A 16,894-nucleotide genomic window follows, 5' to 3' on the forward strand; every position below is an offset into this window, starting at 1 on the left:
CGTAATTGATCCTAAATCCGAGGTATGTCTTATCTTAGGTTGACCCAAACCTAAACTTACCGATCTAAACTTGACCCAAAACCAAGACCTATCCGATTCGAACATTTCTCATGCTCGCAGTAAACCGACCACAATTGTACCTCAATCCGACATACACCCAAATCAAACTCAACCTGAACCATATCAAACTGATACAAAACCATTTTAAACCCGAACCAGCTCAAACTGAAACTGATATTTCCCCGAATAGAAATTATCCAAATTGTAACAGACTGGAATCCGAACCAATATATGACCTGACTTCATCTGAATCCAAATTTACTTGAACCGATCCAATTCAACCCAAATAAAACCATTGACTCAACATTATCTGATTTTGACATGAAACGACCATTTATAACCGATCGAAAACCGATCCGATAACCCGATTTAACCGCCCTAGTACTCTCATCTCTTCCTAAATTTGACATACTATCAACAGAGATAATGAGTCACGGAATTGGATAGAGGATGAAAAGTGAAATATTTGCGTGAAGGAAGAGATCCAACGCAATATCCAACAAACAGGAATATGTGGTGCATTTCTCAATCACACATGCCTACGACAGTACAGTTGAAGTAGAGCTGTCAAAAATTGACCCGACCTGAAAAATCGACCTGAACCGACCTGTATTTTTAAAGACCCGGACCTCACCCGAGACCCGAAATTTTGTTAAAATAGGAAACCCGTAACCCGACCGTATCCAACCCGTTAAAACCGACGACCGATTTCGACCCGTTAACGCATGACCCGGACCCGAACCTGACACCCGACCGAAATATAACCGATAACAAACCTGAGTAAGCTTACCCGACCGAATAATGACCCGAACCCGATTCAACACCCGACCCGATGTCAACCCGAAGGCGATTATAAGCCGATGAAACCTGTTATTGACTCAATTCGTGACAACCCGTTACCTGAATTTACGCGACCTGTTGACAACCCGATTTGTCATTGACCTAACTAAATAATAACTTAAATCAAGTTAATATTATTTTTTATAATTACCTAATCTAGAACAAGTGAAAAGCGTTAAACCAAATTTAACCAAAGTTATAAAAGTTAATTTTAAGGTTAAAACTTGACTAAACCTGATAGCTACCAGACCCGGTCTTAACTCGTGCACGATAGTGAACCCGACCTGACTTTTAACCGACCGGTACTTATCCGATTCGAACTTGATCCGACTCGTCAAGACCCGGACCCGTAATTGTACCTGATTAGAAAAAAACCCGACCCGAACCCGAACCGAACCCGACCTATACCGAAACGAAAAATAACCCGACATGACCCGACAAATTTTCAACCTGACCGAACCCGACCTGCACCTGACAATAAAATGACCCGACACGACCCGACTAGATCATGACCCGAGACCCGAGATGACCAGACCCGGACCCGACTCGAGTAACCATTTTGACACCTCTAAGTTGAACCATATGTCCGTATGTGGCCTATGATTATTCGAAATACACGCTTAATGCAATCAGACAAATCGCAGAACAATACAAACAAACCTCAAACTTAACCAAGCCATACAATTTCACAATATTCCCTTGTTCACATTCTGGTTTATCAATCTTGTCGACTTTAGTTTTTCGGTTTTTCGCAACATCTTCTCTGTTACCCTGTAAGTCTCGGCTTTATACCCGATAACATAAGGTTGTGCACATAGTAACTTTGCTCACATTGTGAATTGCTGAATAAAAATCAAGAAGTGTTCGTCCATTAGGTTCGGACTGTCAGAAAACATTAACCAAACTTATTAGACCAGCCAAGTATTCTATAAACCGGTTTGGACACGTGACCACACCCGATACAATATTGGTCTAAACCGGTTTGGAAAAAGTTCAATCAGTCCTAATACGGTCCACTCAAATGGTCCCAACGCGGTCCACAATCCGAGCAGTTAGTGGACACCCCTATCAATCAGTAGTTTCTGAATGTTTTTAACAATCTCAAGTGACAGTAAGTTTCAATTCACAAGACAACAGAGGAAAGATGCAGAAATATTTGACACAGTCACACCTCAAGAACATGGTTGCCTTAAAATGACGTAGCCACTTACGTAAATATTGAAATTAAAGACAAATGCAAATACTGATGTGTTTGGTGAATGTTGTGCCTTAGAGATCTTACTTTAATAAAGGAAAGGAGAGAGCTTGTCAGTGGTCCATGACTCAATTATATCTTAATTCAGGATTACCACCAATTCCAAACGATAACTCCTCCTTTCATTTTGGTCTGTCCACAGCATGATTTCATGTCGTCTCATCAGTTCAACCTGCATTCACACACGAAATAATGAAACACGTACGACATATGTTATTCCGATTCTTCATTTCAACTTGATACATTATGACATTAGTATTACCAAAATCACGAAGATTGTTCATAAAACGGCCAAGTCTGACACCTAAGAAATTTACTTGTGTCTAATAGTTGTATTTCCAATCTAACATAAGTTGAAGGATAAAATTTAACAGAAACTAATGTAACATCTGTAGTTCTGTCAATGGAATATCTTCTGTAATGTAGCGCAACCTGATAAGCAAAGCAAGTTATTTCCCAGCTTTCCTTCAGTCATCACACACACATCTCCTCTACGTGGTAACGAAAACATGGTCCGGGTCCCAGTCAATGCTCGGATCTGACCGATCCAGCTAGTAGGTGGGTAATGGCCCTAGTTTCTGAAAAATATCAGCATGGCACAAACCAACCCATTAGATTATTCCAAATGCACACTTAAGGCACACACCTATATCTTCTACCTGGTAATGGATACATGGGTCGGTTCCCAGTCAATGCTCAGAAGTCAGATCTGACCAATCCAGCTAGTAGGTGGGTAATGGGCCAAGTTTCTGGAAAATCAGCATGGCACAAACCAACTCACTAGAGGCCCAAACGCTAGCCCAGCCATTGAAGTGATTATTCCTGAAAAAATGACGATGCAAACGCCGCTGCTAAGGCCCAGGACGAGCCTGTGAACTGTACCAACCCTTTCTCCCAGCAGCCCTGCCTTGTGAACTAACTGAACCCACTTGGATTGGCCCGTTGAACATCTCTGCCACAAGCTCTCTAGGCAAGTAACCAAAAAACTGGATACCATTATATGACAGATTTCAACATCAAAAAGGCTATACAAAGACGCGGCGTTATCTGAGGAGGCACATACACCACAGTCTATTGCCATTACAGTTATGTCACGGTGTCAAAGAGGCCTTTTTATCTTAACTGGTACTATACAATATTGGAAGTAGTTATAATGCTACAGTTCTCTGTAACCATTATCACAACCATGGGCGCGACAGTAATCTAATTCTAGCATAAGATTGAAAGCATGAAAGCAGATGTGCTGTGGAAATGATGTTGTTATTTACTACCAAACTCTGAAAACCGAATGCAGAAACCAAAATTCCCAAAAACAAAATTGTACTGTATATTTGTATCCGTAAGAATTTCATGCCATACACGAAAATCCCAAAATAACTAAGAGTTCATAAGACTAAGAGTTCATAAGACTAAGAGTTCATAAATCACTATGATGGGTAAAGGGAGAGGAAGTCGTAGAAGACTAACTAGCTATCTGACTATATCTCGGTCTCCTGGGAAGTTCAAAGTACATCTTAATTTACAGGCAAATTCTAAGATAAAAGAAGGTGTGTGGGTGTGTGTCACAAACCGGCCCATGCATGACATATGTTGGTGTGCTGCAATTTATGTGTCATTAAAATTGAAGCTAATGAGGGCCTCCATAGTCCATACCATTACCCGCTTCATTACCAGTGAGGATGATCTTACAGTGACGCCACTACAAGATGAATATTGAAGTACTTTGTCAGAAAATTTCCAGTCAAGTGGAACCCTCGTAATCTCTTTATCATTCATATAAGCCACCTAATTCTGGGATTTCCAAATATAGCACAGGATAACAAAGCTGAGGACATTTCTGAATTCTGTACAAGTGTGCATTGCTAGATCTGAAACCATTTTAGGAAATTTGAACTTTAAGGTTTTGCACAGGACACTTGGGTTAGTACTGAACCACAAAAATGAGACTGACTTGAAGTTAAGGTCATAAAATAACAAGATTAGAATACTACACGTTTGATATGTAATATTGTGATTAAACTCCGCTTACTTCAGAATGAGTTCAGATAGGTTGTTCAGTTGTTGTCACTGCATGTTCAGACCACAAGGCAATAACTTAAACTTTATACTACACGATCAATTTCCAAAATACTATCATAAACACCATTATTGCTTTTGCAGGAGGAACCCGCAATTTGGATTATACACCCGGGTGCACAATGCTCATTGTGCACCCCGATGAACATTCATTTAATACCTAATGAACATGGAGAATGATTTCAATGTACGCGTACAACGTGGAACATTTTATTATATTTTTTTTAGATTTGAAGTATATGTTCATTTACTATATGTTCTTTGCGTATAAACGATATGTTGTTTAAATTTGAACTATATGTTCATTTAAAAACAAGGTGCACAATGAGCATAGTGCACCCGGGTGCATAAACCACATTTTGGGATGAACCAGGATATTTTTTTCTATTCTCTGTTATTCACTATATTTTCAAGCAGGCAAAAAGGTAGCAAAGCTAGATGTAAATTTCTATCAGACAGAAAAAACATGTATCTCACCTTTGGTTAAGTAGCTGGAACTAGCACCAATCAGTTGAAATAGATTGACACACATCCAGTAAGTGGGCTCCAAGACTCTTTTCAAAAGTCTGAAAGTATCAAAACAAAACAGGCGTAAGTTCATCAGATACTTCCCTTAACAAGCCACCAAATGGATCCCGAACCAATACATATTTACCATTAAAAAATAGCTCAGAACCTGCTAAAATGAGACACTGAAGAGTAGAGGAAGGTAAGAACGATCGCTGTAACCCTAGAGAACATTCACACGATACCAATGTGAGATAATATAACGCAAAATCAAGAACTCTGATGCAAAGAACAAGGAGAATACAAACGCATTGTTAAGCTTGCTGAGACATCACCTTTGTCACTCATAAAAACTCCATCTCGAAAGGGCAAGTTCAGGAAGTTGACCCAAATCCGACACTATGAGCACCTCATTGATTCTAGGAAATAAATCCTGACAGATATCATGGATTCATGTAGCACATATACAGAGAAATATCTAGCAAGCTTGTAAGCTAAACTTCACATCAACTTGCATAAGACTAGAATTGATTGATAACAAAGTCCTCAAATAAGAAGCTTCTCCAAATAATATTATTAACATGATATTCCCTTGCTGAGAAAAGTTCAAGTCAGGTTTGAGCTGAAGCAAGAGTTCAGAAACCTAAGGGTGAATCTTTTGAAACAAAAAATCGTTCGGTTTATCAACAAGTTCATGATATTACTAATTTGATTAGGGACAAGCAATGCAAGTTCTCAGAAAATTGCCCACTACAATAGGAATTCCATAAAACTGAGAAGCAGGCCAAACATCAGGTTCAGAAATATTCATGTGATCCTGCAGCATTGAGGTGATTGAATCATTGAACTAATGAACTTAATAGTGTACCAATAGAGATCTAATAATTCTGCGAACACAGATAATAGAACTTTACAAAAGTACAGCATTACAAGTACCATTGGTTGAATAAATCCTCAGTTAGCGCTAGCAACAAACAAAATTTGAACAATTTCAATAATTATGGAAATTATCCATTGAGTCATACGGTCGTAGCAGAAGTAAAAAAAAGATAACACTAAACCAAAGCCAATATAAGTTGCACAGCTTACTACCATATCCAGAAACCATTTTGCTTTTTTCTTTAAACAATACAAGCGAAAGCTCTACATAAGACCTAATATGTTTCTTATGTTTTAAAATTATGTACACATGGCCAAATTTTCCATGATATGCATGTGATCCAGACAAAAACATTTACTGGTGAGTTTCTTCAAACTCATCAAAAGGCACAAAGTGGCAAACTACTTAACATATTCATTTCCTTTTTTTTTCTTTTTTTGCTTTCTTCATTGTTGCCATAAAATCATTTGGCTCTACAGTCTGACTCAGTTGTCATTGTCATAGACTCATACATTAATAATAGGGGGAGATGAGTTCAGTGAACCTCTTATCCTTCACCATCCAAATTATGAGAAATCGGTCAATTAATTTGTTAATAGAAATGAAATTGAACAGAGAACATAGAGGATACCGCAGCGAAAAGGGTAATATATAACCGAGCTACATAAGGGGTAAATCTAGTTGCGTAACTAAAGAAAAATCACAAATTCTTTCTGGCTCACATAATAAGAGGCTGCCAGCTGCCAGCTGACCTAGCTGAAGTCCCGCATTCTTCTTTTCAAAATATCCATAGATTTTTTCCGAGCACTAGTTTTTGCATTCCGATTTGAAAGACTTCCAAACAGACTATCCGCGGAGTCCTTGAACTTGTCACAGATAACAGCAATCTTCTTAATTTCCAAGGTATGGTAATTCTTCTGCCGGATAACAGGGTTCATGAAGCTTTCTGCTGTATTGCTCCTTAGAAGGTTTATCAATTGGCGAACTTCTATCAGGTAATATCTAAAATGACCATCCTTGTAATCTTCACTCAAACCAGTGCTTTCAAACCGCTGATCAGCAAAGTGCTCTAAAATCTCCAGATCATTGTTAATGGCCTCAACCGCATTAGCATTGAACCTTTTGACACTATCACTAAGAAATGCACTTGTGATAGAATTGGAAATATGCTCAAGAGCGCCACTTCCAACCTTGTATAAGGCATCCGTTGGTAGAATTTGCTGGGCAGTTGACAAGAGAGTATCAAGATAAATCATCACCTCATTCATGTACTCATGTCCATTTTCAGGTACATCATCTGGTATCCAATTGATATTTTCAGGGAGTGACATAAACTCATCCAGCTGTGTGTTAACCAAACTCAGCAGAGCCATATATGCAGCATCTCTTGATGTTTTTAGAACCACCTTAGCTGTTAGAGTAGATTGAGGATGGTCAACTGAACGTGTGGGAACTCCACAAAGATGTGATGCAGTTTTCACGAAAAAATCACAGGCTTTTTCAAGGAAAGCCACATTTGCAGCAATCTGCATTGCTTTTGATACGCCAATGGAGGTGTCATTAATTTTATCAAGTATGACTTCATTAAGTACGTCGATCAATAAAGTATCAAGGCACTTCCTCACAGCATCATAAAGATTGGCATCCCCACCAGAAGATAAGTAATCTACAAAGTCCTTTATGAATGATCTGACAACACGGCAAGCTTCTGGTACCATGGAAGAGAAAGGTGCAACATATGGGAAGGCGGGCATAATGTCTGATGTCTGCAGTTGAAAAGAGAGTACATTTGCCTGGTAGTCAGATTCTTTTTTCAACAACATTTGATCAAAGCTATCATTAGCAACTATATCAGAAAGCTGTTTGCGGCACTCTTCCATAAGAAGCTTGCTATACTTATCTTTGGTGCCATTAATAGTCTCAAGGAGGGAATTCACTTCATATCCATGATGTCTCAATGTCGTACCAAAAAGTGTCATATAATCTTTGATAAGAAGGAAATGTGCTGCATTATTCATCTGGGAAAATTGCCCCCCAACCACAGAAATGATCTTAGAAACAGCAGTTTCCCACATTGTCTCAACCTGACTTTCTTCCAGTAAACCTCCCGCAGTCCTGAGAACACGGTCTTCCACTATAAAATAGCCAGCAACCTGGCCCAAAAAGGTTTGATGAGATTCAAGAAATGGCTGCGATGAAAAGATCTGCAAGTCTGAATTGAGTTGCGCCAACCGATTATTATAGTAGTATTCCCGAAACCGTTCCCCGACAGCAAGGCATTTGTGGATATGATATGCCCTGTAAATAGGAGTAAGATCAATTTTCAAACTCAAATCCTCATCTACCTCTTCAACATCTAAACTGTATGCAAACTCAGGTAGCTGCGAACGATTATTTTCTTCAATTTCTCTCTGCCGAGCCTTTGTTTCTTCATCTTTCTGACGCACTGATGAAGTGTGAGCTATTGCTGTCTGTCCAATATCCTTGGCCAAGGTCCTGATATGAACTAGCCATTCATTAACTTCACTGCAAACTTTTTTCTCAATATGCAACTTTATGGCTGGAATTTTGTGTTCCACTACCACTCCCAGCTTTCTGACAGGAATATTTTTCAGGTAATCCTTCTCAATCAAATCGATAGTCTTCAGTGCAGGATAAAATTTTCCCTCAGACACATGGGAATTACACTTTGAACAAAGCTCCAATAATTGAAAGCACATCTTAGACATCTTAATTGCTTCACTTATATTCTTCTTTATTGAATATGAATCCAGAAGCTCATCAAGTTTAGACAAGAGAGAAGTCCCAACCTCTTGCAATTTAAAGTTATCAGTTTGGAGCTCAGCTTTCAGCTCCTCGGCATCAACAAGCACTCCACGAAGCTCATCTACAGCAATAATGAATTCCTCATAGTGAAGTCTGCATAACTCTTCAATCTCCGCTTCCTTTTTCTTCGACACATGCCTCAGCTGCTGAAGAAGTGGCTCAGGACGCCCCGTTTCAAAGGCATGCCGGACAAGAGGACTCAAATCCTCCCCATTCCCTATCAATGTAGCAAGGACCAAGTCCTCACCAGTCCCGGTATCACCATTTTCTACTACAGTTCTCCTTTTTGTTTTAGCATTCATGGTTTTAAAACATGGAACCTGTTTCATCATTAAAAACGGCACGTTCAGAGATATAGGGGTAATTTTTCAAAGGTTTTAATCTATCAACTTCACATTTCGACCAATTTAGGTATTCACCCTAATACAATACAATATAATACCTACCTAATCTATTTAATCATGTGGCATGAAAAAACATTCTTCGATTCAATTATATTTTTATAGAAAATTATTCAACAACTTCGAATCTACTCAATGCAAACTTCAATAAATCAAAGTTACAATAATGGTACAGAACTAAGTCCTGCTTGTGAGATCAAATTAAATTATTCCGCACCAATTACAAAATACACATCCCAAATAATAAAGAAATACTAGGAACTTTTCTTGATGATGCAGATTAATGCGTAGCGAATAGAAAATACGTATATAATAAGATTGATAAAAGGGGGTAATTTGGCACACAGCAATCTTCTTTCTTCTTCCTCAGAAGCACCCAAAATTTACTACATTTACATTAATTAATTGAAAATTTCACTCAATCAAAAACCCTAAATTTTCAAATTGATATGACCTAAAACTCTCGATGATTAAAGGGAAAAAGTTACAAATAATTGAAGAGGGAATAAGAAAAGAAATGGAAAAGAATAAGCACCTCTAACGGCAGGATCACGACGGAGCTAACGGCGGGAGAAGAAACGCCGTGCAGCGGAGGATGGTTGGAGGAAGAGGCTGAGCAGGGGGCGGGGAGAGAGGTGGTTGTTGTCAGTGGAAGTGGAGGAGGAGCTTTGTGGGGACAGGGAAAGTGGAAATTGGGAATTTGCTAAAATTAGTGGAAAATAAATTAATTTGCCCCTTGTTTTTTCCCCATTTTATGGAATTATTATTATTTTCATTTTAAAAGATTGTTGTTGTTAATTGTTATCAATAAAAAGTAAAAAATAATTAAAATTCTCCGTCAAAAGAAAGAAATTTAAAAAATAGTGATACTCCTAATTTAGCATTGTTGGAGATTAACATCATTTCGAATGTTAATCTTTTCAGATAACCATCTTTACCTTAATATTATACACGTAGGAAAATAAAAATATTATTTATCGGTTGTGTTCTTAGGTGACATGTATTATTTGACATGGTGATACTATAAAGAGGAGGGAACATCAAGGGAATCAAGTTGTAGGCACCTGAAAAGAGTCTCCTTTAAGTGTCTTATGATCTAATTTGACCGGTTTGTTTAAATGGTCCGAACTCGAAATATGTTGGTCGGCAATCGCTAACTGCTGTATCCGGGTACAGTCAGCTCTGGCTGTACCCCCCAAAAACGACACGCTCATATTATTTGTTCATTCTTGTCGACTGTTTGTTCTTTTTTATTGTATTGTTTGTTCTTTCTTGTTGTACTGTTTGTTCTTTCATGTTGTTTTTTAAATTCATCATCAAATTTTCATAATTGTCGTATTTTTTGTTCTTTCTTCTGGAATTTTATGTTCTTTTTTATATTGTTTGTTCTTTCTTGTTTATTTGTTTGTTTATAATAATCATATGGTTAATGTTCATAATTAAACTCTTCATTAATCTTTTATTCTTTCTTTTTGTATTGTTTGTTCTTTGAATTTTATGTTCTTTTTTATATTGTTTGTTCTTTCTTGTTTATTTGTTTGTTTATAATAATCATATGGTACGTTAATGTTCATAATTAAACTCTTCATTAATCTTTTACTCTTTCTTCTTGTATTGTTTGTTCTTTCTTGTTGTACTGTTTGTTCTTTCTTGTTGTTTTTTAAATTCATTCATCAAACTTATTGTTGTATTGTTTGTTCTTTCATGTTGGCTTTAAAATTCATCATAAAATTGTTCATAATTGTTGTATTGTTTGTTCTTTTTTCTGGAATTTTATGTTCTTTTTTATATTGTTTGTTCTTTTTTGTTGAATTATTTGTTTTTTCTTGTTTATTTGTTTGTTCACAATAAATATATGGTTAATGTTCATAATGAAATTTTTCACTTCATTGGTCTTTTATGTTTTTACAAGCGCCTATATTGTTTATTTCCAAATAAATAAATAAATGTTCATTTTCAAAATAGTAAATGTTCATTCCAAATAAATAAATAAATGTTCAATTCCGAAATAGTAAATGTTCATTTCCGAAATAGTAAATGTTCATTTTTGTAGTTTATTTCCAAATAAATAAATAAATGTTCATTTCCAAAATAGTAAATGTTCATTCCAAATAAATAAATAAATGTTCATTTCCGAAATAGTAAATGTTCATTTTTGTACCAGTGTTTTTTCTTTCTTGTTGTATTGTTTGTTCTTTCATGTTGACTTTAAAATTCATCATAAAATTGTTCATAATTTTAGTATTGGCTGTTCTTTTTTTCTGGAATTTTATGTTCTTTTTTATATTGTTTGTTCTTTTTTGTTGAATTATTTGTCCTTTCTTGTTTATTTGTTTGTTCATAATAAATATATGGTTAATGTTCACAATGAAATTGTTCACTTCATTGGTCTTTTATGTTTTTACAAGCGTCTATATTGTTTATTTCCCAATAAATAAATAAATAAATGTTCATTTCCAAAATAGTAAATGTTCATTCCAAATAAATAAATAAATGTTCATTTCCGAAATAGTAAATGTTCATTTTTGTAGTTTATTTCCAAATAAATAAATAAATGTTCATTTCCAAAATAGTAAATGTTCATTCCAAATAAATAAATAAATGTTCATTTTCGAAATATTAAATGTTCATTTTTGTACCAGTATATTAATGTTCATTTTAAACAACACAAAACGACATCGTTTTGGATGGGGGTACAGCCAGCTTTGGCTGTACCCGGGTATAGCCAAAAATTTGCGGTTGGTCGGCACTCGCTACTGAACATACAAATTATTTTATTATCTCACACATTCTTTTGGGCCTAGACCAACTAACCCTAAAATTGTCTCACTTAAACTTCGGATATGAAAGATATAACCAAAATCGAGGTCATTAGCTCTGAATTAGCCATTGAATCTTTCATGGTTGAATAGCCCTTCAAAAAAAGATTTTCATCCATATATAATAAGCTCAATTCTATTAGGAGTAGTTTTTAGTATAGCATAGTTGGAGTACGTAGTGTTCTGGGCTTCGAGTATGATTAGTATTCCTAAATTTTCATAATTTTAAACAATCGGCTAATTGTCCTTTTTGTAGTTTATTTACCAGGATTTCTTGGCATTGGGTTAGGGTGAGGTTAGAGTATGTGTTCTATTGTATTCTATAATCTTGGTATGGTTGTCTAGGAGACTTTGTATACATACATCCGAAAGGATGGTTCAAGTAGCCCGTCTGGGTTTTCTTTCCTAATAAAAAAAAACTCAATTCCAATTTGTAATGATAAAGATATGATTCGTTTTATAAAACTGTACATCCTTCACCATTTGGGCCATATCTTGATTTCTACAAATGATTATCCAATGATTCTAATTGGGTTAGAAAAGGGAAATTCATGACTTCCAACAAGCTATATCATAGGCCAAAAAATGAGTTCGGATACGCAAGATATGACCTAATCACCGCTTTCAAAAGTTCCAGATCTGAAACAGGCAGGCCACACATGAAACAAGCGTAACACTTTTGGTCCAGGCGAAGCACGCCAGCTCCAAGCGGGGCACGCCAGATTCAATGAATATTTCCTAACCAGCACAATATTCCGCTTCCTTCTTTGAAAAATATTATGGTGTACCACGCCATAGCAAGCGCAACACACCTGCACCAAGCGCACCACACTTGATCCTGGCGTTCCTCTCATGACCCAGTGTGGTACGCTTGCTTGACCGCATTTCTGCCATAATTTTGCCATTTTTCTATAAATAAGGGCACTTTCAACGAGTCATACACACCGAATTCTCATCCAGAATTAGCAGAATTCTTACACGTTCATTCCCTATCTAAAAGTCATTTCATTTCATGAAAAATTTCATCAAAGTATCACACAAAATTCGTTCATCAAAATGTGTCCCTTACGTGAGTGCGCCCCACAAATTAAGGCTTGTACTTCCCTAAGAACCACAACAAACTCGGTAAAAATTACGAGGACCTTATCAAACCAATATATTCAATTGGTTATTGTTTAGCATCATTTAATTGTTTGTTCGAGATGTGGGCATAAAATAGTGAATTTATTATTACTATATGTCTAACATTATTTTTGTATAAGTTTTCAAAGAGGAATTCATGCATAATTTTTGTATTAATATATTTTTTATGTACTAACTTTATTTATTTTATAGGTGCAATTTAATACAGGACTTGGTATAAGATAGTCTCCAATTCATCACGACGTTGGTATTTATACTCTTGCCTAAAATTAATAAAATAAACTTCATTGAACTAGGATCCGGAAAAACGAGTTGGTTGCGCCCAAGTGGACCCGAGTGCAGCACGAGTCTTCTCCGGATGGCATTCAGAGAAACATCCTCGCCTGATGACTATTTGGTGGCCTCATCTGGTCAAGCGCGGTGCAAATTTGATTTTTTGTAGTAATTCGCCCGATTGGGCGGAACTGCCCGACGACAATTAGGTTCGAGTACACAACTATAAAGTGGATTGGTTCTCTTCCTCTATGGCCCAAGTTAGTCCTTTGGACCTTGGATTTGCTTCCGATCGGTCCTTAGTATTGACTTGAATGTCATTCTCGTGCTTATCTTCGTGAAGTGATTCGTAAAATGGAGATTCAGGCCTAGAAAGACTCATTTTGGCCATAAAGCCCTGAAAATTTTGGATACACTACAAAGCACATATTAGTACTAAAAATGGCTCCGCAAACTTGATTAAAATCAATAATCGACGAGGGATCGTAGTAAAAACTCTATATAAAAGAGACACATCAATAGGTACAATTTAATATTATATTTATGTATGATTCGTGCAGAATTAATTATTCTTTTATCTCATTTGATTTTATCTTGTAGGTACAAATTAATTAAAGTGCACAAATCGTGCATATTTTATTTATTTATTTTTGTAAATATTTATTATGTACTAACCATATTTTTTTGGAGGATGTCATTATTTATCATTCTTATCATTTCTCATGTTTTGTATTATTCCCTCCGTCCTTTTTATTCTTTACATTTAATATCATGCACACGATTTAACAATTAATTAATATGGATTAAGATTACTTCTTTTTTTATTTAAACAATGCAAATTACGTTTATTTATAATATTTTCACTTTTATCAAAATTCTGACATTGGAAAAATGTGAGAAATTTAATGTCTCAATGGGACCGGATATGGGAATTAATGATTTGATGCCCCAATGAATTTAATATACTACTAAAATAACATGTTGAAATATATTGTGCATGCATCAAGATCATTGACTAAAGTATTTATTCTACGAATCTATTTCAATATCACAATATGACAATAATCTTTTAAAATAAAAATAAAAATATTCTAACAAGGTTATCTAAAAAATATTTTTATTTAAAATATTTTAACTTACATCTCTTTGCATGCATTAAAATATTTAACTTAGATCTACTGATTACTAATTGTATGTATTGCCAATTTTTATTTAACATATGTGTCTTATATTGATGCGGATATGTATAACGAATATTTATCTTTGCTTTAATATTCGAAGTAGTATTTATCAAGGTTGTGTAAAACATATACTAAAAGAGAGGAAATCAATGTGGAGCTGACAAATGTCACTTTCTGATTTGTCTCTCTTTTAATATAATAATTAAACTTAAAATAAAATTATTAATATACTTTATATATTTTTTACATAAAAATTCTAGTTACTTATGGTAATAAATCAATTACACTACGAAATACTTATTTACTTATGGCAATAAATTTCTTAATTTAAATATACTACTAAAATAGCATGTTGAAATATATTGTATATACATCAAGATCATTGATTAAAAAAATTATTCTAAGAATCTATTCCAATATCACAATATTTACAATATGACAATAATCTTTTAACATAATAATAAACATATTTTAACAAGGTTGTCTAAACATCTTTTTATTTAAAATATTTTAACGTACATCTCTTAACATGTATTAAAATATTTAACTTAATTTATTTATTTTTGAAAGAAAATTAATTCATTAATAAAGAGTCATACGACATCTACAAGAGAAATATAGATCTAACAAATACATGACAAATTGAATCAAATAAAGGTTCCTTTATCAAAAATACGGTCGTTGAATAGATCTTGCACTGTAGAACGTCTCCCGTATATAACGCTGGAACATGCAGCCTTTTTAGAGAGAGGGTCTAACGATTTTTTGTAGCCGCGAGGATGATTTCCATTTGATTCATCTGGATGTACTCGAAAAATTGATACTTTTCGCGATTCCGCATAAAACTTTACCAATGAACTAATTCTACATAAATCCACCACGAGTGAACGACAAACCAAAGATACTAAAACTAACTCCACCATAAGGAGACTAACGAACAAGGACGAGCTCCGCCCATATGGTGAAAATTTATTGAAATTTAGAGATAATAACTGAATTAAATGAAGAGAAAGGGTTGGAAATAGTCTAAATTGGACTATTTTCGACCTATAATGGCCAAGAAAATAAACCCTAAAAAGGAGAGAGGGAGAGAAGAATTTAACTTAAATTTACTGATGATTAATTGTATGTATTGTCAATTTTCATTTAAATATGCGTCTTATATTGATGTGGATAAGTAAAACGAACATTTATCTTTGCTTTAATATTCGAAGTAGTATTTATCAAGGTTGTGTAGAACATGCTTATTGAAAAAAAAAATGTTTAATAACTTTGTATCTTTTCTTTCTCGAATTTATAATATCTACTTATCCTTTTATTTAATAGTTCCTTAATCTTTTAAATGAAAATCAAGTTTAAGAGTTTTTAAATTTCATTTTATATTGTTAGTTTCTTTGTCTTTGATCATTTGATGGTAATATATTTGCCTTTTATTTTACATTGTAATCTAATGAAAAATCTTTGTGCACAATTTTGGATAACGAGAATTTATGTGAATCTATGCCGCTCTATGATTTTTCTCTCTTGTAATTGATTCTATAAAAACAAATTCCCACTATCTCCCACCGTACCTATTTTTCTATTAAATTATAATACTTCAATCTTATAATAACTTATCGCTTAAAACTTGATGAAAATACTATTACAATGATTAAATTCGGATGAAGAGAGTAGATATTGTAATGTCTTGTTCATAGGCAATTATTCTAATAAGACACTGGAATTGTAGAAGCTTTATAGTAGATTTTGAAATTCAAAACTCTCTTACCAAAAAAAAAAATGTTGAGTAAAGGGGTGGGTTTGAGGCGTGTGTGAAACTGTGGATACACGAGTGGGTAATAGATTGAGGATGTGTTTTATTTTTTACCCTTTAAGAATAACATTTGAGGGGTGAGTACCTTAATTTTAGGGATGTGAACGAGCCATTATTTGGTTGTTCGAGCTAGGCTTGATAAGAAATTTCCGAGTTCGAGCTCGAGCCGAGCTCGAGCCGAGCTTAACCGAGCTTTCATTTTTCCTGTTCGAGCTTGGCTCATTTAAGTTTTTCGTTGTTCGAGCTTAGCTCACAAGTAGCTTGTTTAAGTTCATGCTCGAGTCGAGCCGAGCTATTAGCAGACGAGCCTTAATGAACGAACCTTTAATAAATGAGCCTTAATAAACAAACAATATCAAATTTAAACCATCATATTAATAAGAGAAATATTATTTACAAAAATTATAAAACATAAAAACATAAACTTAAGGGGTTTAACCTTTAAGAATATTAATATATCCTCGATTGAAGAAATAAGAATAGTAAACATATATGGTTTTGGTAGTTTTGGCAGCATACTAGTATTTATTTAATTTCTTACCCTTAATTTTAGCATAATTATATGAATGATATCATAATATATTAGTTGTTAATATTTTATTATATTTACTAAAGAAACATTTTTTTAGAAATTTAATATAAACGAGCTTTTAAATGAGCTTATAAACGAACACGAACGAGCTTGGGAACGAACATGAACGAGTTGTTCGCGAGCCTAAGCGAGCCAAACAGTAGGTTGTTCGAGCTAGTATCATCTATTAAACGAACTTAAATTTTTTGTTCAAGCTCGTTTATGTACTAATGAACGATCTTTGACCGA

General features: G+C 34.8%; 1 protein-coding gene and 1 long non-coding RNA gene across 2 annotated transcripts; both read right to left on the minus strand.

The window, feature by feature from the left end:
* Positions 1–2,072: 2,072 nt before the first annotated feature.
* LOC130466323 (uncharacterized) lies at positions 2,073–4,872 on the minus strand. Its single transcript, XR_008926441.1, has 2 exons — positions 4,709–4,872; positions 2,073–2,327 (listed from the first exon to the last, which is right to left on the minus strand). It is a non-coding gene; the product is annotated as an uncharacterized lncRNA (long non-coding RNA).
* Positions 4,873–6,184: 1,312 nt separating this feature from the next.
* Positions 6,185–9,592, minus strand: LOC110776950 (exocyst complex component SEC15A). Its single transcript, XM_021981520.2, has 2 exons — positions 9,381–9,592; positions 6,185–8,764 (listed from the first exon to the last, which is right to left on the minus strand). The coding sequence occupies exon 2, from the start codon at positions 8,744–8,746 to the stop codon at positions 6,371–6,373; it is 2,376 nt and encodes a 791-aa protein (XP_021837212.2). The 5' UTR covers positions 8,747–8,764; positions 9,381–9,592; the 3' UTR covers positions 6,185–6,370.
* Between the last annotated feature and the right edge of the window lie 7,302 nt (positions 9,593–16,894).

Source organism: Spinacia oleracea, chromosome 1 (genome assembly GCF_020520425.1).
Source record: "Spinacia oleracea cultivar Varoflay chromosome 1, BTI_SOV_V1, whole genome shotgun sequence".
Classification (NCBI taxonomy): Eukaryota; Viridiplantae; Streptophyta; class Magnoliopsida; order Caryophyllales; family Amaranthaceae; genus Spinacia; species Spinacia oleracea.